We start from the raw sequence: 26,269 nt of genomic DNA, 5'->3' as shown, positions 1-26,269 counted from the left end.
GACCTTGTGCTGTGCTCTTTGGCCACCCTGGACTGAGTAAGCACAAGGTATGCAGAATGGGCCTATTAGAGGACCCACTTCACAAGGCTGTTGAGAAGATTAAATGAGCAGGCGGATGGAAAAACCTCCAGCCAAGCCTCTCACCTATATCACACATACAATAGATGTTTCTTCTGGCCCAAGATGACTCTCACAAGCAGAAACAAAGTGAAAAGAAAATGAGATGAACTAACAGCAGGTCACTGGTTTCAAGTTAAAGGCCTAGTCCCATATCACCCTTAACCCATCTCAGCAAATGACCTTGTGAATTTGGGGAAACCGGCAAACTTCTTGTGGTAGGAAAAGTGGTCAAGTTTGGGGTCTGGAAGAGAAGCTGTAGGGTAATAGGTAAGAAAGCTAACCAAAGACTCATACGACTACTGCCTGTGATTTCAGCAGAAGCGGGGACATCCCACAATGTGCATGGGCGTCGATGTGTGCATTTGAGCGATTCCCACCATCAGTGTCTGACGGCCTAAGTGCAGGACGTCACAATGTGGACACATCTGTTGTTCTGAGGTCAAGGTTCTGCACAGGTTCAGCATAGCCACAGTGCACAGGATGGAAGGTTTCACGTGTGAGAACAGAGAGGAGTGGCCAAGGCATAGGGGAAGAAGACAAACCTTTTCTCTCCTCTGTAGTCCACTTAAGGCCCCACTGCCACAGTAATCTTCCAAAAGCACTAACTTTATTTCATGGTTAACCTGCTTAAAAACTTCCCTGGGTCCCAGTGCTTCTAAGAAAAATCTTAAACTCCTTGGCTTGAGGTCCTGAGTCCTCCATAATCTAGTTTCACTAACTCATAACTCAGTCTTTTCAACACCCATGCTCCTGAGGCCAGGATAATTTCAAAGTCCGTCCCTAGAATTCCATTTCTTTTCTGACTATAGTATGTGGCTTATGCTTCTCCACTACCCTCTCCCCATTGGAACACTCTCCTCCCTCCCTTCTGTTCAATTCTTGCTCAAGCCTGCGTGCTGGTCTGCAATTGCTAGAGCATTCAATTACAATCTAGTGAAACAAAAACAACCAACAACAAAACCCATTTATTCTAGGCTCTTAGCACTGAATCTGATTCTGCCAGGCATTATGAATTACTTTTGTATTGTGAACTCTGTGCAGATAGGTACCATGCCTTCTAATCCTGTGTATCCCCCCAAAGTGCCTAGTGCAGCCCTTGGACACCGTGGTAGCTCAATAGTTACGTGCTAAATGAAGTTACCCGGAAAATCCGGCAGGAAAAAAAATCACTGAAGCCAGTTATTTGGCTGAACTGACCAGGCAATGAAGTCAAAGTAATTGATCTGGTAGTCCCAACAGACGAAGTCTAATTCTACATGTAGTTATCTTGAAAGTCAAAGGTGCACTGTGTATGTGATATATTTTAATGTGGGATTCTAACTGAATGAAGAAGGATCATACTCTCAGAGGTCTACAATTAAAGGGGTGTCTGCCTTATTCTGGAATCTGTATGTGAACACAGAACTCACTCTTTTCATCTGATCCTGCTTATCTGGCTGTTATGCAGATCATTTGTTATTTAGGTTTATAAGATGGGTCTTTAGTTTAAAAAATATGAGATGACATACTCTCTATTTTACTCAGCACTTTGGTGTACACATCCCATATGAAATACCAGAGATGATAGATACTGTAAATAAAAATCATGAATAGAAAAATAGTTCACCCAGGCTGAGCTCATTCCTTACATGACTGCTCATTAATCCTGTTCTAACCCTTACTCCATTGTGGTAAAAGCATTTTAGAAGTTACATGTAAGACCGCTATAGTTAAATGTCACCATCTACAATTGTCAGACTTCCCCATCTGTCAAATTAAGGAATACTCTATGAGAATATTCAGGGGGGAAAAACCACTTAGACTTTCAGAGAACAACCCACAAATCATGGTCAACAGTATTATGGACTAAATGTTTGTGTCCCCTGAAAATTCACCCCAATGTGATGGTCCCTGGAGATGGAGCCTCTGGGAGATAATTAGGGTCAGATGAGGACATGTGGGTGCGGCCCTCACGGTGAGATCTGTGCCCACTGGAGAGACACCAGAAAGCTTGCTCTCACTCTCTCCCCGAGTGGTAGGCACACGGCGACATGGCAGCCAGCCGCCTACCAGCCCAGGGAAGAGGCCTCAGAAAGAGACCTGCCTTGTCAGCACCTTGTTCTTGGACTTCCCAGCTCCGAGAACTACGAGAAATAAATTTCAGTACCAGTCTGTGGTATGAGTTATGGAAGTCCAAGCTGACCAAGTCAAAGAGTAACAGGGCACTGAAAACAAGGCTCATGGAGAACAAAGACTGAAATTATTTGGAATATGCATACTTACAGAACAACTGGGAGTTCCATCTTACCCCTTCTGGGTAAAACAGACGTACTAATAAATGTCTTCAATGTAATCAAGAGTCGTTAATTCTTGTCATGTTAAACCTTAATTTGATTACTCAAAGGTGGCATCAGTTTCTTAAACACAAACGTGGCGAATGCCCCAACAAGTGCCTGTCTTTTAGACCTATTTCCCATATGTTGTACACATTTACAACCAGGAGTTGTAATGTAAAATCTGTGCTAACAAGATTTAGTCAAATGGTTCCCTCAGATTATAAACTTTCTATTAAAAATAGATGTCATATGAATACGAAAAATAATTTAAAATTTTTTTACATTTATTTATTTATTTATTTATTTTTCAACGTTTATTTATTTTTGGGACAGAGAGAGACAGAGCATGAATGGGGGAGGGGCAGAGAGAGAGGGAGACACAGAATCGGAAACAGGCTCCAGGCTCTGAGCCATCAGCCCAGAGCCCGACGGGGGGCTCGAACTCACGGACTGCGAGATCGTGACCTGGCTGAAGTCGGACGCTTAACCGACTGCGCCACCCAGGCGCTCCATACATTTATTTATTTTTGAGAGAGAGACAGAGCACAAGTCGGGGGGTTGCAGACAGACAAAGAGACACGGAATCCAAAGCAGGCTCCAGGCTCTGAGCTGTCCGCACAGAGCCTGACGCGGGGCTCGAACTCACAAACTGCGAGATCGTGAACTAGTGAGAGTCTGAATTTGGTGCCCAACCGACTGAGCCACCCGGGCGCCCCAGGAAAAATAATTTAAATGTAAAACCCTCAAGCGCCTTATTGTTTGTATGATGTGTTCTTTTTTCTACTCCCTGCCGCTCAAATTTTTAAAAGTGTGGTTGAAACTTGAGTTAAAATGCCAATTCCCTTTTCTCCAATCCTACTTTATGTGGTTCAAAAAGAGTATTTCTAACATATGGGGCTTTCAAAGCATGCATGGTTTCCAGTGACTATACGTTTCTCTTTGAAAGTTTGGTAAACTGAATATCCCAGAAAAGCAGTGGGTTTTGGCAATTCATTAACATCCCTCAGCCGTGGCAGTAACAGATGAAAGACCGCCCACCTTTGGCAGTGGGGGCCAACACGGCTCTGCCCTTCTCTTTCAGGGCAAAGGCCCCGCAACATGAACTAGGAAAACAAAACCATAAACAGACCACAACGCGTAGAGAACGGAGTCTAGTTTTCCCGAAGCACAACAGTTTTTCCATACATTTATAAAGTCAGATTTTCAACTGTTTCTAACACTGTATCCTTATTTACATAACCATGCTGATCTCAAAAAATTTTGGATTTATAAAAAACACAATACTACATGTTTCTATTTTTCTCACCATTTGTTGAGATGGCTCTACCTATGATCTCAATGCAATGCAGCCTGCGTTTTCTATTCAACGGTCCATCATGAATGAGCAGCCCATAATCATTAATTTAAAAACTTCCTGAGAGAAGTTTTTACCTGTAGATCGTCTGTCACATAAAGGGTGGCATAACCATACGGGTATGGGAACAGCAGAATGGGAGTCGGGAGGCTCAAGTGATAGTCTCTACTCCTCCAGTACGGCTGAGATCTCAGGCAAGTTGTATTAGCTCTCCCAACTTTGTTTTTATTGAAGAGCATCTTGAGAGCACCGGATTGAATGCTGCTGAAGAGTTTCATCTCTAAAATTCTATGACTTAATTAAGTGTCTGTTGAATGCAAATCATGTGACAGGTGCTATGAATAAACATGAATACATGCATAATACATGGCCCAGGCACTCAAGGAGCTTCCTGATATTTAAATAGGCTATTTTTCCAGAAGGTACAAAATTCGTGATGGAAATGATTTCCCTCAGTGTGTTTTTAAAATCTGAAAGTACGCTGAAAACTCTGACTTGACCACTTTCACGTCCTCTGAACAGGCTATCTTATTACTCCGCAGGCGCGAGGTGGAGAGCGGCGGGAGCAGACCTGGGTCAGCGAGACCTAGGTCTGAAACTCACCTTTTTCTCTTTTCTGTGGACAAGAGACAGAACCTCTCTCGGATTTGCTTTGTGATCTTCTATTATCATTTTTATCATCATTTTATAAAGGAAAAGGTAAAACCCATCCTCTTTTTAGCCCGGAATTCTATTCCCCAGAGATAACCGGGAAGAGGCTTATGTTCAAGTTTTACTTGGGCACACCCCACAGTTGAGGTTCTGCAAGGAATTAATGAGTACAATGTAAAACAGCGTGTCTAGTCACTTGCCCTGCGTTTTAAGGAGCGCTTCGGCATCTGCTGGGCATGCCTGTACTTCCCGTCTGTCTTTTGCAGGTCCTTGCTCTTCTGCCCCTCCTCACAATTATCCCGATGAAAGATGCAAAGAAAACTCTTCCCAGCATCCTTTCTGAGCACCCAGCCGTGACTCACCCTCCCCCCGCCCCCCCACCCCCCCCACACGCTCTGGGCGTCCATACCTTTCACACTGTTTCTCACCTCCCATCGTGATTACCTCCAGGCACATCTTACCCTTCCTTCGGACAGCAAGTGCCTTGGAGACCGGATCTTTGTATGATGCAACTTTGTAACTATACAATACCCCATACTGTCCCTTCCGAATATCAACTACTCAGTAAAAGCTTGCTTACTTAACACAGTTTAAGGTTTGGTGAAATATTTGAAACTATTAGAAAACAACTGGTTTTATTTTTATTTCAAAGATGGAAAATTCTCAGTTCTATCTCTAAAAGAAAGGCATTTGAATTTCGGAAAAATGCCCTATCAATTGGGCCACCCATAGTCTTGCAGGAGACCTCTCAGAAATCATCTCTGACAGAGGATGTCAGTATGTGGGAGAGAGAGGAAGAAAGAAACTCTCCTATCATCTGTGTTCTCCAGAACTAGGCAGCAGCCTGGACTAGCCACCCTCCTCAGTCTCCTCCCTCCCAAACTCACAAGAATGGGAATCAAGAGGGAAGCGTTGTGTATTTTTTTTTTTTTTTTCTTTTTCAATTAACGTGAACTGGAATTTTAAAAAAGCACAAGCATGGGGCGCCTGGGTGGCTCAGTCGGTTGAGCGTCCGACTTCGGCCCAGGTCACGATCTCACGGTTCGTGAGTTCGAGCCCCGCGTCGGGCTCTGGGCTGATGGCTCAGGGCCTGGAGCCTGCTTCCGATTCTGTGTCTCCCTCTCTCTCTGCCCCTCCCCCATTCATGCTCTGTCTCTCTGTGTCTCAAAAATAAATAATCGTTAAAAAAAATTTAAAAAAATAAAAAATAAAAAAGCACAAGCCTAACACAAAAGCTTCCTCAGAAAGCATGTGTAACATCGCAGCCAGAAGCAAGGTAGCTGAGCACCGTTCGCATGTACACAGCAAATCGGGCACAAAAGGGTGGCCCAGGAGGCCGGCATCATGCGGGTCCCCCCTGTACACGTCCCTGCTCCATTCTGCCCCGTCTCGGTCCTTCCGCAGCCTGTACCAAGTATTCATGGATGGAACAGGCCATTTTCAATCTAAATCTTGTTATAGATTAATAAGCAAACATTTTCTTGCTTATTATGCAATTTATCACGATGAAAATTACATTGGACTCCTCAAGGCTACATGCTGATACATTCATTTATTCAGAGCTGTGTATAGAGAGTTATACTAATCTTCATGACAGAAAAGGATGTAATAGCAAGATTTAAATTACGTACTGAAGCGCTAAAGTATTTGTGTCTGTGGACATACTACACGTAGATAAAACACAGCACATCTTTATGTTTGCTGATAGAAGCTTTGTGTACACGGATTTAACAACAAAACAAAGCAAATTTTAAATACTATGCCTAAAATAAAGCCCATTACTTCTCCCAGGCAACAAAACAAGACTGCACACTGTTGAAATTGTGTTTAGGTCAGCCTTGAAAATCGGCTATAAAATTAGGTCAAAACAAAATTCTAGACTCCTTGGAGGGTGTACAGGGCACCTGCAGCCAAGGGGGACAGCGAAGGGTTGGAAATATGTTCTGGGCTTTGCACAAAGGCCAGCTGCCTCTTACTATTGCTTCCAACTCACAGGCTCACTTTCTTCCTAATTCTTAAAGTCAATCAAGAACTGCAGGCCTCCTGTATCCAAAACCTATGCTGGCTGCCATTATGTCAATTATTCATTCTAGAAATGAGCTGCTCTTGGTCTGTGGAACATTGAAACAATGACAATGGATGGCGTCACCACTGACACTACCACCTGTTGGGAACATCCATTCAACCTTTTAACATGTGCTAAGTACTCTTTTAAGCACTCTGCAAATACAAACACATTTAATATCAACCTTATGAGGCAGGTGCTTACCTAGCCCCAACTTGTAGACGGAACCGAGGTAAGAGGTGAAGTGACCTACTGAAGAGCGTACAGCTAGGGAGACACAGAGGTGATGTTTAGAAGTGTGGTTGTATGACAGGAAGTTGGCGGGGGGGGGGGGCAGTTGCCTAAACTAGAATAAATTCCTTCTCCTACCAACCCATTTTGGGACTCGGGGCCAGGAATACCCAATCTGCAGGCAAAGCCACAGTCCAGCCTCTACTAGCTTCTTCGGTCTCCACTTCCTGAGCCTAGTGCAGCCAGCAGAAAGACTACAGGCCCAAAGCCATGCTGGGTCATAAGGAAACCGTGGGCTATGAGAAAGACAACCATGATGAAAAGGGCAGAGATTTCTAGATTTTTCCAAGGTTAACAAAGATAAGAATGAAATGCCCATTGAGAAAAATCAAAGAGGTGATAACATTTGCATTTAGAGAGGCACCTGGGCCAGTTCAAGGATTCCTAACTAGGAATTCCCACCAGCTAAGATGGCTATACTAAAAAGAAACAAAAACCAAAACCTTCCTCTGGGGAATTAGTCAAGATGAACCTCTATCACCTCCCGCAAACCCCTTCCCATCATTCTTGGCCACTTGGCTACCAACGGTTTCCTACTGATTTGATTTTAGTGGCTCCCTCAACTCATCTGCCTTTCCCGGGACCCTCATCTCTGCAACCTCCTATGGCCAGTCATATCCTGTGTGCAAGGGAAGCCTTAAAAAGTGTGATTTTAAAAATCACTATGAGGGGCACCTGGGTGGTTCAGTCAGTTAAGTGTCCGACTCTTGATTTTGGCTCAGCTCATGATCTCACAGTTCATGAGATAGAGTACCATGTTGGGCTCTGTGCTGACAGCAGAGAGCCTGCTTGGGATCCTCTCTTTCTCCCTCTCTCTGCCTCTTCCCCACTCGCATGTGCTCGCTCTCTCTCTCTCTCTCAATAAATAAATACACTTTATTTTTTTAAAAAATTTTTAATATTTATTTTTGAGAGAGAGAGAGAGAAAGAGAAAGAGAGTGCACATGCACGTGCACACGAGTGGGCAAGGGGTAGAGAGAGAGGGAGACAGAATCCGAAGCAGGCGCCAGGCTCTGAGCTGTCAGCACAGAACCCGATGCAGGGCCTGAACCCACGAACCGCAAGATCACGACTTGAACCTGCTGAGCCACCCAGGTGCCCATAAATAAATTTTATTTTAAAAAATCACTGTATGAAGGGTAACTCCCCAAACTATGTCCATGTATTCTAAGTAAAACATTTCTGAGCAAGTATAAATGTAATTTTCCTTCTAAGTGACATGTTTACACTACTACTAAATAATAATATGTAGTGTTATATATAAAAGGCCCAATAAGCATAATTGAAAAACTATGTCATAGATCAATCAATCAATGCTAAATCCCAACTGTGCCCAAATTATACAAATATATTTCCCTTTCATGGTCTATAACCAAAATTTCATATACAGAGATGTTTGTCTATTGTTTTAAAAATGCACACTCTATCAAGGGCCATCAATGACCTCCAACAGAAATAAACAAACGAAACACCAACCAACAAAACACAAACAAAACCCGTCCGTATTAACTGGGATTGAGCACGTACTTGGCGAGCTGTTTCTCGGCATCAGCACAAAGTTCGAGAAGCCCCATGAGGACTGCAGACACGTCCATATAAGGCTCCCAGACTGTGAAGCCACGGCCAATCAGATCAATGGCTGTTCTTCGGATTGTGCTGTGGGGGGGCAGTTTGGGGCTCGGGGGCTGCAACAGTAGAAATGTCAGCGCCTTACCTGAAATTATAAAATAAAAGACAGAGCAATAGAGAAATTTTACTTTGGTGATGTTTTCTTTGAAGCGTATTTTCAAAATGTAAACCATGTTGGATTTCTCTTTTTTTTTTTTTTTTTAACTGAAAAGGGATTTTGAACATTAAGATTATTAAAAGACCCCAAGTTTACAGTTTCTTCAGCCACATACTTTATTTTTATTTTTTATCTTTTTAACCTTTATTTACTTTTGAGACAGAGAGAGAGAGAGCATGAACAGGGGAGGGTCAGAGAAAGAGGGAGACACAGAATCTGAAACAGGCTCCAGGCTCTGAGCTGTCAGCACAGAGCCCGACGCGGGGCTCGAACCCACGGACCGCGAGATCATGACCTGAGCCGAAGTCGGACGCTTAACCGACTGAGCCACCCAGGTGCCCCCAGCCACATACTTTAAACAAATAAGCTAGGCTACAGTATTTCATACCATGTTCTAAAGGGCTTTGGTTACATAATAATCATGTATGAATAAGTATATATCATTTCGAAACATATCAGGCACCCTAACTTCCTAACAAGGTTTTTCCCTACCCAGCACTGCACAAATTGGAGATGGCTTCAAATGATGTTATGCGGTACTCATCGCTCTTCTGCACCTAAGAGTTCACATGTCAACTGCTTCTGTCAGTCGCACTTCTCATCACAGGTGATGCTTACCAGCAGGGATGAGGGATGGAGAAGGGAGAGGGGTAGTTGTAAAAAGTCTCCCCCACAAGCATCTATGTTTCTCCACATTCTACTCTACTGGTCCAGTACAGCGAGGCCAGGTATGTGGTAAATTCTTCACGCGAGTTTGGTAAACAAATTAAAAGTTCAAGATTACTTTGAAATCTGATGAAATGATCTAGATTTTAATTGACATGTACTTTTTTATGTTGAAGAAAATGCTAACGATTTGTACACATAGGCCTAAGGGCCATTAAGCTTGCAACCCGGGTGGCGAAGAGCAAGCTGCAATTCAGAAGAGGTTGTCTGTTTCTTGAGGGGAAGGACAGAACAGTTTACAAGTCATAGCACCGCAGAGCCGACGGGTTAAGGGGTACACACGCTTCAGATTTCAGACAGGGGAGTCACCAGAGTTTCATGTCTTACTAAGGGCTGAGGACAGTACTCATGAGCCTCATCTTCCTAGTCTGTAAACTGGGGGTAAGGATAGCTATCCTTCACGAAGAGCCCGGGTGTTAAATGAATGAAGGCGTGCAGGGTGTCCTGCCTGGCACCCAGCACCCGGGGGCACTCCACAAACGGCAGTCAGGGCTCATCACAAATAGCACATTCAGCTTGTCTGTTCTCAAAACTAAGAGCATGGCATATAAACTTTGATGCATTCAACAAATAAAAACATTTACTCATGTTTATGCTCTAGCCAGTTGTTTTTTTTTAAGTTTATTTATTTTGAAAGAGAGAGAGACAGACAGACAGAGAAGAGTGGGGGGCAGGCAGAGAGGGCGAGAGAGAATTGTAAGCAGGCTCCATGCTGTCAGCACAGAGCTCGATGTGGGGCTTGATCCCATAGACCGTGAGATCATGACCTGAGTCGAAACCAAGAGTCAGATGCTTAACCGACTAAGCTACCCAGGTGCCCTTGTTGTAGCCAATTGTTCAAGGAGAATGGATTGCAACGGAGATGAGATGAAGTGAACGAAGCTGTAAAGCCCAGATAAGAGTCTGAGAATGCACTTTGTTATTGCTGGCTCAAAATATCTTCTGCCACAGAACCCTTTCAGAATCTGTTGAAAACCATCAGTCTTTTCCCCAGAAAACTACATACAATGCATATACACAGCCACCAAATTCTGCAGAAGAATTTCAAGGAGACCATGGGCCTTGGGTTAACAACTCCTGCCATAAACTGAAAAGGTACTTATATATGGAGAGCCTCCTGGAGGAAACATCCTGAAATGCATGACTTCATTTATACATGTATTTGCAAATTTTACTCTCACATTTAGCCATGTAGATGCCATATGTAAAGCTTCAAGTTTTGTGGATGATTAAAATATAAACTCCTTAAAAAAAAGGTGGCCCACTGATCTCTATTTTCTCCTAGCACCTGTGCATCCCTTGCCACATGGTATTTTTTACAATATAAGCCATGTCCCTTTTCTGCATCAAGTTTGTTGCTCCTTGAGGGTAAGAACTATGTTTCATGTTAACTTTGTATCTCCCAAACCACCAAGCACAGTACTTTGCACACATTATGAACCTAAAGTGTAAATATATCTGTCTTTACTGCATGTACCTTTCTAATGCAGCTCCCGGCCCCAGTCTGTCAGAGTATTTCAAAATGTTAAGAAATCCACCACTTTTCTGTTATTCTTTACTTCTAGCAAGTTGTGAGAGCTGCAGAGAACCCCCCACTGCTGTTCTCTGCAGACATCCTGAAGCACACTCAGCCACGGCTTCCCCATAAGGGACAGGGCTCCCTGAAGGTGTATCCTTGGTGAGCAATGTTGTGAAGGGGAAGGAAGGTTTCTTAAGTACAATGTTTTATAGCATTTCAATCATCATCTTCCTTAACGGCACTCCACTATCTCTGTATTCATTACAGGCAGGAGCATTCTGGCAATACTAGGGACCTTGCTGATTTCTTGCAGCCTGTGTATGGGAACTCTGGAGACAGCTGCCTCGCCGCTCTGACAATTTTATCCTGAGAGCAAAGTAAACCGTTAAGTGGCCGATTTCTTGATATTTTCCATCATTTTCAAAGTACGAAGGACAGCATAAAGGATGTGATCACTTACCTTCCAACGAAACGACAGAAAAGGGAGAATCAGTAAGCGTACTTCCAAACATCCCTGGCCTTGCAATGGCCCCCCAGGGTATTTGCTTCCCCTGCAGAGTGTGATCTACCTTCACAGTGAGGATGCCCAGGTCAGCAGGAAATGCAGGTTCCCTACAGCTCTGTCACCCCTTCCTGTAAATCACTTTCCATTTCATTCAGTGATCTTGTCAGTAAAATTCTCATACAGCATCTCTTCTTTCGTTCAAATCACCATCTCTGGGTAACACAAAGCCAAGATCCCCACAGGTCTGGCAGGCCATGTGTGCACCACGAGAAGGAGAGAGGAAAGTGGCCTATTTAACAAACACGTTTTAAATCTAGTAAATACGGGGGCACCTGGGTGGCTCAGTCAGTTAAGTGTCCCACTTGTGCTCAGGTCATGATCTCGCGGTTTGTGAGCTGGAGCCCCGCGTCGGGCTCTGTGCTGACAGCTTGGAGCCTGGAGCCTGTTTCGGATTCTGTCTCCCTCTGTCTCTGCCCCTCCCCTGCTCACACTCTGTCTCTGTCTCTCTCTCTCCCCCCCTCTCAAAAATAAATAAACATTAAAAAAAAATTTAAATCTATTAACTGGAGTATGATTATTTTGGAATTATAAAGGCAGAAAAAGTTAAAATTCCACATCGGTCTTCACAACTTATTCCAAGCAAAACCTGTAAATAAGATAAGATGAAGACAGTTTTCAAGTTAAACCTTCTGATTTCTAGCCTTGTTGATTAATAAGATGCTTATGACTTTAATGCTACCAGGAATAATGACACTGATGTTCTGAAGGAATAATCTCGGATGCCTAAGCCTTCAAATTTCCTAATCATATATTCTTTCTGATATTAAGGAACGAGCCTTCAAAAAATGGTTGTTACGATAACAAAAAGGGATAGATAAATTTATTCCTTTTCCAACTCATATTGCATTCTGTAATTGAGGGTTTATCTGATCTATGATTCCATAAGAGAGCCACTCTGCAACATGGACCAAGGTGATAAAAAGCTAAAATTAAGACACTGATAGTATCTTCCTTTTTGACAGAAAAAGTCTCATGACAATATTATGAATTTTAACTTTTATCTCTCAGAATTTTCCTTAAACCTGTGGTACCCAATAACGGATGTATTTTAATCTATATGAGATGCAATCTAATTTTACACAAAAATACGTATGTATCTTATGTAAATGTTCCACTGTTTCATAGTGCCTCACTGAGTAAGCAAGGTGGAGAATGAAGCTGTTATCTGCCATCGTGACTGATTCCCTCATAAAAGGCACTCTAGTGGCAGTATTAAAAAGTTCAACAAACTAGACTGATACTCATTCAAGGCTTTCTGTAATTTGGTCCCAGCCTCTCCATCCAAAGATTCAGTTATGTGATAACTATAGTGTCACTATCAACACTGGGGAAACAAAAGGAAATAAGACTGAGTTCTTTTCCTCAAGGAAGTTCATTCCAGTTCAGGAGACAGGTGAGCAAACAGGTAATTTGAATATATTCTGAATAGTGTTAGAAGACTTATAAGGACAAGGTGTCAAAACAGAACTTAGGGCCCGTTAAGTGTCTGGCTCTGGCTCAGGTCATGATCTCACAGTTCGTGAGTTCGAGCCCTACATCAGGCTCTCAGCTGTCAGTGTAGAGCCCACTTCAGATCTCCTGTCCCCTCTCTTTGCCCCTCCCCTACTTGGGCCTTCTCTCTCTCTCTAAAATAAACAAACATTAAAAAAAAAAAAAAAAAAAAAGAAAGAAAGAAAAAGACAGAACTTAATATGGGCACCTAACCCCATTTTATAGGTATGAAAAGGCTTCTAGGGAAAGGGGATTTCCATACCCACACCTAAAGAGTAAGTTGTAGTTAGCCACTCAAAGGAGAGGATGATAGCAAGACAGAGAAGAACATGTCTAAAGACCAGGAAATGAGAGAGAACACAACCAGATAAAGGGATTACACAGGGTTTAATTGGTTGGAAATTGTGTTGGGGGAGAAGGGAGAGGTTGAGGTGATGGGCAAGGGAGAAAAGAGGGCAAGGTGGATGAAACAGAACAGTGAGACACAAGGCAGGACAGGTTATTAGAGCCCAATTACAAAGAGCTTCATATACCATGCTAGGAGTCTGTTTATTCTGGTGACAATGGGGGACCACTGGAAAGTTTTAAGCAAAGGAGAGGTTTGATTAGATTTTCATTTTAGAAAGATCAATATTTGGGTTGTGTTGTGATTAGAAAGGGGCAAGACCTATTGCCTGTTAATTCTGATCTACTCATTCCCAGCCAGATGGATTAATTAGAATCATGGAATTTTCAAATCGAAAGGACTTTAGAAAAATGGCATCGATTCCTATGCTTCAGGTGAGATAACAGAGAACTGTAGAAGGCAAGTGGTTAGCTGCAGGCCTGGGTAAGGAGTCCAGGCCTCTGGAGCCCAGGCCATGCATGTGTAATGGGGCCAGTAGTACACAGGTCTGAACACAACCTGTGTCTTTACGACAGCATTTTATTCATGATGTTCTATCCAACTATGGATTCAAAACTATATCCCTCATGATCAATCTCCTCCTCCTTCTGAATTAAGGCATAATTTCAGCTGCTGCTCCTCATACAATCAGAAGGTGGCCGTCACTGGTTCAACAGCTAAATATAGCCACACCAAGATGCTTGAAGTTGTCTCGGCTCTAACTCAGTTGCCTCATGGTCACAAAATGGTCTACTGCACATCTAGCATAGCATCCACCTTCTAGGCAGGAAGTGGTAGAATTCTGAAAGAGCAAAAGGACTTGTGCCAGTTAAGTCGAGCCTCTTTTTTAACGTCTGATTACATTTCACTGGTCAGAATTATACCGCACACCGGTTCTCCTAGTTTCAAGGAAGCACAAGAAATGTAATTCATTAGCTGACAACTTTGCCACCTTCAATGATACAGGGGTTCTGTTCACATGGAAGGGGAGAATCGCCTGGAGAAGGTGGCTAGTGATTTCCCCTACCCTAGAATTCTCTGCTTACCTTAGAATGAAATCCTTTTCAGTATAGCAATTAGGGGTGCCGGGGTGGCTCAGTTGGCTAAACAGCCAACTCTTGATTTCGGCTCAGGTCACGATCTCACAATTCTTGAGTTCGAGCCTCGCAGGGCTCTGTGCTCACAGCAAGGAGCCTGCTATGGATCCTCTGTCTCCCTCTCTCTGCCCCTCCCCAACACGCACTCGCTCTTTCCCTCTAAGATAAACAAATCTTAATAGATACATAGCAATTACTACTCATACGTTTAATAACAATATAGCATCTTTTGGCATTTATTTTATTAGCTGAAATTTATCTAATTTTATTTATTTTTATTTTATTGCCTTTTAACATCTGCTAAATGAGTTCCCTGCACTATATGAAATTTTTTGAAAATACTTTTGTTTGGCACAAGGCTTAACACCATGCTTTACATTCAGTTATCATGAAAAAATTGTTGTTTTGGCACACACTGAGAATTACTTTACCCTGTATGTGCCCAGCACAGCAAAATTATGCACCGATCAGAAATTTCCAAGAGTCTGCTACAAACCTATGCTGGGCTGTGGCAAAGTTTCCACGGCTCTATGGTGAAATGGCAGAAACATAAACAATGTAGTAAGTCTTTTTCATAAAGCTAAATTTATTCAGTTTAAAGGAGTGCTTATTCTAAGATTATGTTCTTACTATTTTTCTTTTTTTGGTGAATAAAAGATTTTTTAAAAATGAAGATAGTACGTAGTTTTTAATGGCTCTAGTGAGCAAAATAAAAAATGTAAAACACTTATATACTCTCAAGTTTTATTTTTGGACATTTTACTGGCCCATGATACCTGAAGTTTGGAAACAAATGCCATTTATAATGAGTGTACTATCCTGGGCACCTTCCTCCACTGTAAGTATACCAACTCAGATTTCTATTACAGGTCTCTGGCTCTTAACCGGGAGTACCCAGAGGCTCCTTATTCACTTGGTTACAGGATAGAATTCAGCATTGTTCTGGAACCACATTCAACGTCCACTTTTCAAATTACTAGTTTTTCTCACCCAAAGATAGGTAAATGGTACAGATACTGCGACAGCTTCATAGTGGGAGTTCGGCTTGTAGCATACGATCACCATGCCCCCCCCCCACCCCACCGCCCCCGCCATGTATATGCAGCCAAAAGTACAAATGAACTACCAAAAATGCAGACGGTGGAAAACAAATCAAAATAAACCCCTTTGAAAAAGAAGAAAGTGCTCAAATACAGCATTAGATAAATCACAACTAACTTAGACCCTCTGGAGGTTTGATTTCTGTGGTCGTGCAGTCAAGAGTAATAATAGCTCATATATTAGAGCTATTTTATTTCAAGCTTTTTATCTCAAGCATTTTTTTAAAAAGTGTTCCAACTTTAATCTTACTGTTTTTTAAAAGTGCTACATAAGACCAAAGCTGCAAGAAAATATTTATGCTTTGCTGTAACAGCAAAACACTAAAAATGAGAAAAGATAGAGCAAAATCAAGCCTACAAAACCTGTGGTTAAAAAGCTGACAGTGTTAGACCATGGCCAACTTGTTGCTTTGGCAAGATGAATATTGCCCCGTCACGAATTGACCAATGCAAACTGCCAATTCAAAACATTTTTGTAGTATCTGGCTGGTAATGCTGACCACTCTTTCAAAGATTAACATACAAGCCATCACACACACACACACACACACACACACACACACACACACACGAATGCTATTACTTAGGTAATAATGAATTTGTCTTCTGGAGCATTTATTCATCCTTATTACAAAATGTAGATTTACTTTGTCAATACACCCCACATTTATGGAATACCTATTATATGAAAACACTTTATTAACTATAAAAAACTGTGGTTATATATTTCTTTTAAAAAAATTTTTTTTAACGTTTATTTTTGAGAGAGACAGGCAGAGCATGAGAGAGGAAGGGGCAGAAAGAGGGAGAAACAGAACTTGAAGCAGGCTCCGGGCTCCAAGCTGTCAGCACAGAACCCAACGCGGGTCTCGAACTCACAAACCGTGAGATCATGACCTGAGCCGAAGTCGGACGCTTAACTGACTGAGCCACCCAGGTGCCCCTGTAGTGATATATTTCTATAAGCAAATAAACACTGGATATTATTTTAAGCACCATTTGATAGTAAATAACACTTTTATGTTATTTTACTTTTTTCCCCCTTTCATTTCTATCAACCTGATAATAGTGGTGCCTTGAGTTCTCCAGTCTATTAGACAGGCTGCTTTTCTTCACTTACACACACACACACACACACACACACACACACACACACACACACAGTCAACTGCCAGTTATATACACCAACACAACACTTTTAACACAAATTCAAACCTTTATTTTCATACAACCCATAGATCTTGGTAACATATATTCATGACGTGAACACGAATCATGTAGTAGTTTTGTTTTGTTTTGTTTTGTTTTTTGCAGCTTCTATTTGGGCTGAAATAGCACTAAACAAGAAAGAATCACTTAAAAAGTTGTAAACTTGATTTTTTTCCCTAGCTTTCTATTTGTACTTTTTATTTCCTTCAAGGAGAGGCTATATTTTTCCTCCCATGCTTCCCTTGAAGCATGAAGACCTCACAGGAATCTGTGGCTACCTCATAGGCAGATTCTAGAATGAGCTCTTACAAGCCTTCTAAGCAACCATTATAGCCTGAAGGAAGAAGGAAACAGCACTGGATAAGTGAAGGGACTGAAGGAAGGAAATGTGGAAGGACACTGCATAACAAAGGGACAGGAGACCTCCATTATGGAGTGCCTCCTTGCTGCAGGCCAAGGGAACCTGGGTTTTATGGCAGCCAGTGCTGTCAGAAAACCAGTGGCCACAGGGAGTTTCGAGAACTGGAAATGCCAACAGAAGCCAGCATCATGCCATATTTATCAAGGGAGAATGAAATTTTCTTATGGGAATTATTACAAAACCATAGCATTTCAGAGAATTTTTCAAAGAGTTCTTGTAGAACCTTCATAATTATTACTAGTATCCCACTGGTAGTTGATATACATAACCGTTTTCTTGGGCTCTGGCCCCTCCTAGACCAGTCCAGCCAGTCAACAAGCCTAGTTAGAACAAACCTGTTCCTCTTACTTAAAAAATATCATGAATGAAGAAATGGCCATTAACCACCCTTGGCTCTGTATAACAGAGGAGGGGAAAAAAGGTCATATTAAAAAAATGCATTAATTAATAGTTCAATTACAAGGAAACTCCTATGGGAGAACACATTATATGCACTTTAAACCAAATGAATTTATGATGATTTATGCCATTACAATGAGTGCAAAATGAATTAATAATGATTGGCCACTTATTTCAAAGTGTAACCAAGTAAAGGAAGCCTTTTCCCACTTGTTAATGTCCATCAAAGAACAAGGATGGCAGAGTGCCATCTGGAATTCTATTCCTTTGCTTTATACAGAAACTTGATTTAATTAAAAATAATTCCAATGTAGTGTGCCTTATTCATAGATATGGGCTAATTAGCAAACACTTCTATAACTACATGCCTTGTATTAATGCAGTTATTAGAAGCTGTTAAACTTTTTACATCCTATATTGCACAAAAACTTGTCATTTAATAAAAACCATAAAGTAACTATTAAATTAGGAGACAACTTAACAAAGATATTTAAGAACTCATTAATTTACTATCAGTTTTATCAAAACAGTCCTATTTCAACATAATTTGCTGTTTCTTGTCCTATAATCACACGACAATAAAATCCTTATTATCTTTGATTCAAAGTCCATTTTTTTCGGTTTTACTGAATTTCAAATTAAGTTGTATCATACAATGACATTTAATCTCATGTTGGCTCTTCGTATTTAATATATTTTGGGTGGCAGGCTAAAATTAGGGAGTCTTACCTTCCTATAATCAGAAAGTTATGACTTATTGCAAATAACCTTATTCTGCCTCAGAAATGTAAAAAGTGCTGATTTTCAGACACTCTGAGGGTCAGCAATAAAGAAGTAAAATAATAGAAGCAAATGTTTATGATACCAAAGAAGTAAAAAAAAAAAAAAAAAAATCCATTAATCTAGGGAATCTTTAACTAAATGATCCAAATACTTCTATGTCCTGTTCCCAAAAGGTGTAGGATGGTTAAACAGCATGAACGAGTGGGTGGGCAGTTGGGTAAGAGGCAAAAGGACACCAGGGTTTAAGTTCTAGCTTCAGCACCTTACTAGCTAAGTGATCCTTTATGCATCCAATATTTACCGGTGCCTGTTATGTCCCAGGCACTGTTTTTTTAAAAAATTATTTTAATGTTTATTTATTTTTGAGAGCGAGAGAGAGGCAGAGTGTGAGCGGGGGAGGGGCAGAGCGAGAGGGAGACACAGAATCCGAAGCAGGCTCCAGGCCCTGTGCTGTCAGCACAGAGCCTGATGTGGGACCCGAACTCACAAACTCAGATCAGGACCTGAGCCAAAGTTGAAGGCTTAACCCAATGAGCCCCCCTCCTCCAGGCACTGTTTTTAAGCACAGGTCAACAAATTCTATGCTCTCACAAAGCTTACGTTCTAGCTGGGACATAAAGACCAAATAAACAAATAGATATGTCAAGTGGTACTAATCAGGTGAAGAAAAATAAAGCAAGGTAAGAGCCTAGAAAGTGATAGACAGGAAAGTACTCTGTAGAAGGTGACATTTGAACAAAGACCTAAGTGAAATGAAAGAGAAGCATGTGGGCATCTGTGGGAGAAGCATTCCAGGCTGACGGAATAGCACAAAAGGCCCTGAGGTAAGTAGGGATCCCTAAGGGCCAGTAAAAAGTCCAGAGTAGTTAGACGGCAGTGAATAAGGACAAGAGTAGAAGGACATGAAATCAAAAAGGCAGCCGTGGATGGATCAGTCACACAGGCCTTTTCCCTAGGGGGTTAAGTGTTATGAGAAATGCATGGAAGTTTCAGGTAGGACAATAGTGACATGACCTGCCATCATTCAGAAAGTATCTGTGTGCTGTGTACAGAGTAGACTGGGGTGGGTTGCAGGCAAAGGGTAACATTAGGGAGGCCAACTGGGAGGTTCTTACAATGGTTCAAGCAAGAGATAATGATGGCTTGGACTAGAACAGTAGTGACAGAGTATGAGAACTATGTAAATTTTGGATTAAGAAAATTTTTTAGAAGATAGAGCAGACAGGATTCATTTAGGGACTGGATGTGAATATATGATGGAAAGACAATAAGTAAAACTGGGGCACTTGGGTGGCTCAGTCAGTAAAGTGCCAACTTTGGCTCAGGTCATGCTCTTGGGGTTGGTGAGTTCAAGCCCTGCGTCGGGCTCTGTGCTGACCGCTCAGAGCCTGGAGCCTGCTTCAGATTCTGTGTCTCCCTCTCTTTCTGCCCCTCCCCTATTCGTGCTCTGTCTCTCTGTCTGTCTGTCTCTCTCTCAAAAATAAATCAACATTAAAAAAAATTTTTTAAATAAACAAAAAAAGTAGTAAAACTGATTCCAGGCATTTGGGCATAAACAACTATGTGGATGATGGTGACACTCATTAAAATGAGTTAACAGAAGAGGAGGAGGGTTTTTTTGTTTTTGAAGCAGGAGCGGTAATCCAAATTTTAGTTTTAGGCATTTCTAATCTGAGGTACATATCAAACATCTGAAGGAAGATTTCAGATAAACTGTTGAATATAGGAGTCTGGAGACTGGTGTAGAAACCAGGGCTAAAAATAAAAATTTCAAAATCGTCCACATACACATGCATTGAAGCCATGGGACCGGAAGTAATACCTAGAGAGTGAGTGTAGGTGCACAGGCACCTTCGCAGGATGGAAAGAGGGGGGGAAATCAAGACTGAGAACCAGTGGCTAACGAGGTGGGAGAAACAGGAAAGGACAAGTAGAGTTGCAGGTTTCAATGTAGCTGGAATTATATTCTACCAAGAGACAGAGACAAGAGCCAAGAATTGCTTACTGCCTTTGGCAACATGTAAGTCACGGGTTATCTTACTGAAAAAATTTCAGTAGAGTTAAAGTCAGAAAAGCCTGACTGAAGCAGATTCAGGAAAAAAAAGGAAAAAATGGTGGCCGAGAAAGCAGGAAGGTAAAGATAATCACAGTATTTAGTGCAGAATGTATACGATTATAAATTTTATTTATTTAAAAATAAAGTATTTTTATTTCCTGTAACAGCGATTTCTTAAAAGTACTGATAATGTGGTGTCCATGTTACCTGCTATAGATACTGACAATGGGAGACAGATAGGAGTATGTCTGGTTTATGACATGTAATTCTCAACACGTTCCACAGAAAGCTTTATCAGCCTTCTCTGGACCTGATCACCTCCAGGAAGCAACCAATCAGAGTGAGTCTCTGACCTTCAAAGCAGAGACTGGTCTTTCCAGAGATGAAACCCCCCTAACGCTGCGGCTTCATTCATGTCTCATCGGGAATCATCATAACACTTTCTGCGCATCTGTACGCCATTAAACATCCTGTGAGAGGGGCTCGCCAGATGGGTTACAGGGTTCTGAAGATGCTGATGTACCTTTCCAAAGGAATTGACTTACTACTCGATCAAAGGCTCACGTTCAATTATTTTACCCACCTGCACTACTCTAGGGCTTTTAGAATTTAGTTATTACAAACTACATGAAATCTAAACAATGACATTTCCCCCAAAATACCATTAATGTGAACCAAAAGTATGGCAAAAAACTGCAATGCTTCACGATAACTTCATAATTGCATACTCTTTCTAACTAATTCACACAGGCTAAGTAAGTAAGTTAGCAATCATTACAAGATAAATCTCAACATAATTTTGTAAGTAGTTTAGTGGAAATGAGAATCATGTGCATGGGTACTTGATCTCTTTTCTAATAACCACAGTAAGACATTCAACTGGAACAAGGAACTGCTGCATGTTAGCTCTTCAGACACAGAGTCAAAGATGAGAAATAGTTGTCCTCAGTGGACACTAAATATTAAGTAAACTGTGAGATGAAGGCTAGAGTAACCATGAAGAAAAATAAATTCAGAATCGTTTTACATGCAAGCAAATCAACAAATACCAACATTCTCAATGCAAACACTCTAAATGTTTCCTTTCTACACATTTCTTTTATTGAAGTTGAGTAAGGGAGGTAAAAAAGATGAGCAAACAAAAGTCACTCTGCTGCCCGTTTCTCAGTCTGGACATCTTTGTTTAAGCTTTGACTTGGCTTAAATGAACGAATTAATATTGACAAAAACATCAACTAAGCTAATGAGTTGTTAGTTAAGGCAATAAACATGTCACATTAGAGTCAGCGCAGTAAAGAGGTAATTAGCCCTGGAAAAGCCCTGCTGATTGGAGCTGTTGAGATCCTCTGCTCTTAACCTTTGAGTCCATTATCCAGCCCAGGAGTGGTGGCTATGTTAATGGGAGCTCGCCAGCAGTAAACAGCAGGCTGTCTAGAGCAGCTAGCTAGACCTGCGTCCGAATCCTGGGACGAAAGGCGTGCTGGTAGACTTACAAGAGAGGCATCAACGGAGCGTCATGAAAATCGGAAACAGTTCTTTGAGGAATAGATATTAATGGCAAAAAAGAGAGAAGGCAAATATACTTCCAAAGAGATATTTGGGTGTATGTGTGTGTGTGTGTGTGTGTGTGTGTGTGTGTGTGTATACCACTTAGCAATTATTAAGTAGCAAAATAAAAAAAAAACACTTTGCAATTATTAAGTAACAAAAATGAGACAAAGGAAAATCACTCTAATCAACAAAATACTCTTCCTTCTGCAAATATAGATGCTCTGACCCTTTCAAGATAAAGTGCAAGATACCATAAGACAATGAATTCCTAAGGTATCGAAGCAACCGAGATCACAATTAAAAGTCATAGCTAATAATTTATATTAAGACAAAAAAGAAACACATGTTATTGCACTTCTAAAATACATATATTTACATGAATAATCACAGATTGTCCTTCGGAGCAGTTTGTAAGTTTTTTTTTTTTTAAACTTCTCACTAATTTTACTGATTTGGCTTTGGGACAATCAAAACCAGCATTTCAAAGTCTATGTTGAAAAGGAAACCAGATGTTTATAGAAAAGTCACAACTAGCAGGACAGAACTTATGCAGGAGTTAAAACATAACATAAAAATATGAATAAAATGCCCATTCTCTCAATTAGTGGATCATCTCCAAAATAAAGCAAAAGAACGTGCTGGAGAATACAATGGGAACTTGCATCATCTTTGTAAGAACCTCCCCAAATTTGTCAAATAGGCTAAGTTTTGACATTGCTTCTAATGTTATAATGCATATAAACAGATGAACTGATACTAGTGTATGCATAGAAATAGATTAGATTAAGGGAGACCACATTCTCAGGAAATACGTATTTTTCCTTCGGAAACTCGTCTTTCTCTTGAGCTTAAAAGCAAATACATACATTCAAGGTAACGCCACGCTGCCATTCATTTTGCACACTTTGACAATTGCATGCCATTTCCTTTTACAAAGGAAGAAAACGTTTCATCCTGACTCTGTTATCACGGAAGCTGGACGGTGGAAGTGGTCAGGTAGGCAGGCCCGTGGCACTGCTGCTGGGTGTGTGTGCGTGGTGTCTGGGTGTTAGAGGAGGAGAGACGTGGGGCATTTACTATACAGTAAATCAATATGTGCTCTCTTTTTTCAGGCTGAGTAATTTTGAGAGGGCCAGGAAGCAATTAGCTTCCTCACACCTTATTGGGCAGCGTGCGGTTTTCATATTTCCCCCCCCTCAATACAGCTTTTTAATAAATTTATAAAACAGCTACATATGGCTTAATTTTCCTTAGTTAATTCTTTTGCATAATTAAATTTAGATTGAAAAGCACTATAAACCAGTCTTCATGTTCGATAAAAGATGAACCAAGAGGTATTTTGCAAACCAAAATAAGAAATACATTTTTCTGTTATTTTATTGTCACTGACCGCTAAGTGCAACCTGAAAAAAATATATACTACAGTACTTACTTCTATTATACTGAGAACATATAAAAATGTCCAAATACTTCTAAACTGTCTAGGAGCAATAAAGAAAAATAAGGTGGTCAAAATATTTTCAAGACTCTACATCCATGTATGGATTTAATTCGGTGTAATTATTTATACAATTTCCTATCTAAGCAGTATGTCACAGGACAATAGCGTTCAATCTTTTTTCTCTCCCAACATAGTTGCAGAATATGACATATTATGAAATGTCTTACTGTGACAGACAGAATGAGGGTAGCAAAATTGGAGGGAAACAGAGTGTGCCATAAATATCGCTTGAAAATGTCCTCACGTGGGGCACCTGGGTGGCTCAGTCGGTTAAGGGTCCGACTTCGGTTCAGGTCATGATCTCACGGTTCGTGAGTTCAAGCCCCGCGTCAGGCTCTGTGCTGACAGCTCGGAGCCTGGAGACTGCTTCGGATTCTGTGTCTCCCTCTCTCTCTGCCCCTCCCCTGCTCATGCTCTGTCTCTCTCTGTCTCAAAAATAAATAAAACATTAAAAAAAAAAAAAACAACCAAAATGTCCTCACGTAATTCAGATGTGTTGCCCCACTCCACACTTTGCCCCTCCCACTTACAGTCAGGAGGCCAAAGTCACCCCCCGCCTTCCCGTGACTGAAAAACCCATGGAGAGTAGTAGAGAGCTAAGAAGGAAGATCTGGATTCTAATCCTACACCTACAATATGATAACAGTTTGATCTCAGGTAATTAGTTTCCTCATCTAATGATATAAAAAGAGATGGAGAAAAGACCTATTTCTTGAGTTGACAGGAATATTAAATGATAGAACATGCATCATGCCTAACACGTAGGCTAGGGGCAGGCTCTTGATAAATTCTTCTCCATCTTCCGGACTATATAGATATTGTTACTTATTTTCCTCAGTCGCAGATATTTTCTTGTATACTATCCTAAGACTTCAAAATGGACTGTTTAAAAGCTTATTTATTTTGAGAGACAGAAGAGAGAGAGGGTGTGCAAGCACACAAGCAGGGGAGGAGCAGAGAGAGAGGGAGACAGAATCCCAAGCAGGCTCCGCACTGTCAGCGCAGAGCCTGATGCAGAACTCAAACTCACAAACCGTGAGATCGGGACCTGTGCCCAAATCAAGAGTCTGGTGCTTAAATGACTGAGCCACCGAGGCGCCCCCAAAATGGACTTTTTTAAAAGAGGAAAACTACTGGGACACTTACTCCTTTTAAAAATATGTAACATAAAGCATTTTACCAAACAGTAAGGAAAACCAGTAAAACGAACGAACGAACGAAGGGAAGGAAAGAAGGAAGAAGGGAAATTATATTTGCTGCCTGGTGGGTGGCATGCTTTACCTGAATGCTTTACCTGTGGGATTTCATTTAATTCTGAAAATAGCCCTGGGAGGAATATATTAGTTTCAATTTTGAAGAAGAGGAAAACCGCATCTCAGAAACCTTAAATAAACTATTCCAGATCGTACTGTGAATAATGCTAAAACAGGGTTTACCTGACATGAAATCCCCTATTCTGTCCATTATATTCTACACAACAGTTAGTTAAAAATAATAGGCTATGCCATATTCCAGGCTTAAGATGATATCTGCAAAGGATTTTGTATTTAATATTGCAAATGAAACACACCATATTATTTCTCAGATGGTAATCCCAGAAACCATAAATTGGGTTCATGACAATCGAGCAAGCACTTAATCATTTTAACGTGTATGGAAAGTGAAGCGCCTTAACTGGCAGAGCCCTCAAGGAGCACTGAATTGCTTATCCGAATGATCTGCATGTATTAACACACAACAAGAAGACAGACAAGGGCAAACAAGTATTGTAACACTGGTTTTCCAGCCTTTTCCCTGGTAACTCCGGCCTGGTTAAACTAGGCTAGCAATGCTATTTTTCTTCCTCTCAAAATCTATAGAGGGTGAATCAAATGTGAAGGCAAGATCAATTCTGTTCTCAGACAGTAAATGAGCTTAAGATCAGACCTGTTTCAGTTTATGGAGAGAATCTCATTAAGCCAGCTTAAATATGTGTTCACAGGACTATATTACAGAGTCAGGAAAAAGAGAAAATACCCTCACCCACCCCAGTGACAAGCAAATTTCGTGGGTATTGATAGGGTTAACAAAAATCAGTTCCACAGACCACACCATCCGCATACACAGCAAAAGCTATAGCGCAAAAATATTTTCACCTGTCGTATTTTTATAAAAGTCAAGAGCTGGAATGGTCCAACCTCATTATGATAGGTCAGAAAACAGAGGCTCAGAGACGTTGTGTGGCTTACTTTACGATAAAGAGCAAGGGGAACAGCCCATTCAGAAGCCAAAGCTCCAGTCCTCAAAGACCAGCATTGCCCCTACAGTAACACAAGATCGCCATAACAAATGACGTTCAAACTGATCATCATTACGGTTTTGATCACAAGCACTTGGCACACTGTCTGGCACGGAGGAGGCATTGAAAATATTTGTGGAATGAATGAATGGACTTGATTCACACTCCACCATCCACATTTTAACTACGTTTCAAGGTCTCAGTTAAGTTTTCCTTTATTTCCCAAGCTTTGCTAGTCCCTCCAACCACTGTGTCCCTGAGTTTCTGGAGCACATCTTGCTCATACCATTCCAAGGAATACCAGACTTAGAAAGCTCAGAATTAGATGAGACTTCAAAGATGGTCTGGCACAGAGGTATCCAATCCTGGTGTTTGGGATCACCTGATGAGCTTAATGAAAACTTAAATTCGTGGCCTCATGGAGATCTACAGATGCAGAATGCAGTCAGGTGGCATGGAGTTCACCACTTCGTGGGGCAGCCGGTTCCACTGGTAGGCATCTTGTTTGTTATGTAAAATCTCAAACATACACAAAGAAGAATATGGTAAAGCTTGTTGCAACCATCATCCAGCTTCCAGAGTTTGGAGCTCCTGGCCAATCTTGTT

At 41.2% G+C, this 26,269-nt stretch overlaps 1 protein-coding gene across 9 annotated transcripts in view; it reads right to left on the bottom strand.

Moving 5' to 3' along the window:
• Positions 1 to 26,269, bottom strand: part of WDR7 (WD repeat domain 7) — a 358,314-nt gene that overhangs the window by 103,725 nt on the left and 228,320 nt on the right. For all 9 annotated transcript variants that reach the window (XM_045457399.1, XM_045457394.1, XM_045457401.1 and 6 more), the window contains one exon: positions 8,324 to 8,510. In XM_045457399.1, coding sequence (XP_045313355.1) covers positions 8,324 to 8,510 — 187 coding nt within the window. The remainder of the gene's footprint in view (positions 1 to 8,323; positions 8,511 to 26,269) is intronic.

The sequence above is a fragment of the Leopardus geoffroyi genome, chromosome D3 (genome assembly GCF_018350155.1).
Source record: "Leopardus geoffroyi isolate Oge1 chromosome D3, O.geoffroyi_Oge1_pat1.0, whole genome shotgun sequence".
NCBI lineage: Eukaryota > Metazoa > Chordata > Mammalia > Carnivora > Felidae > Leopardus > Leopardus geoffroyi.
Note: the sequence above shows the minus strand (reverse complement) of the source record. Positions and strands in the feature narration are given on the sequence as shown.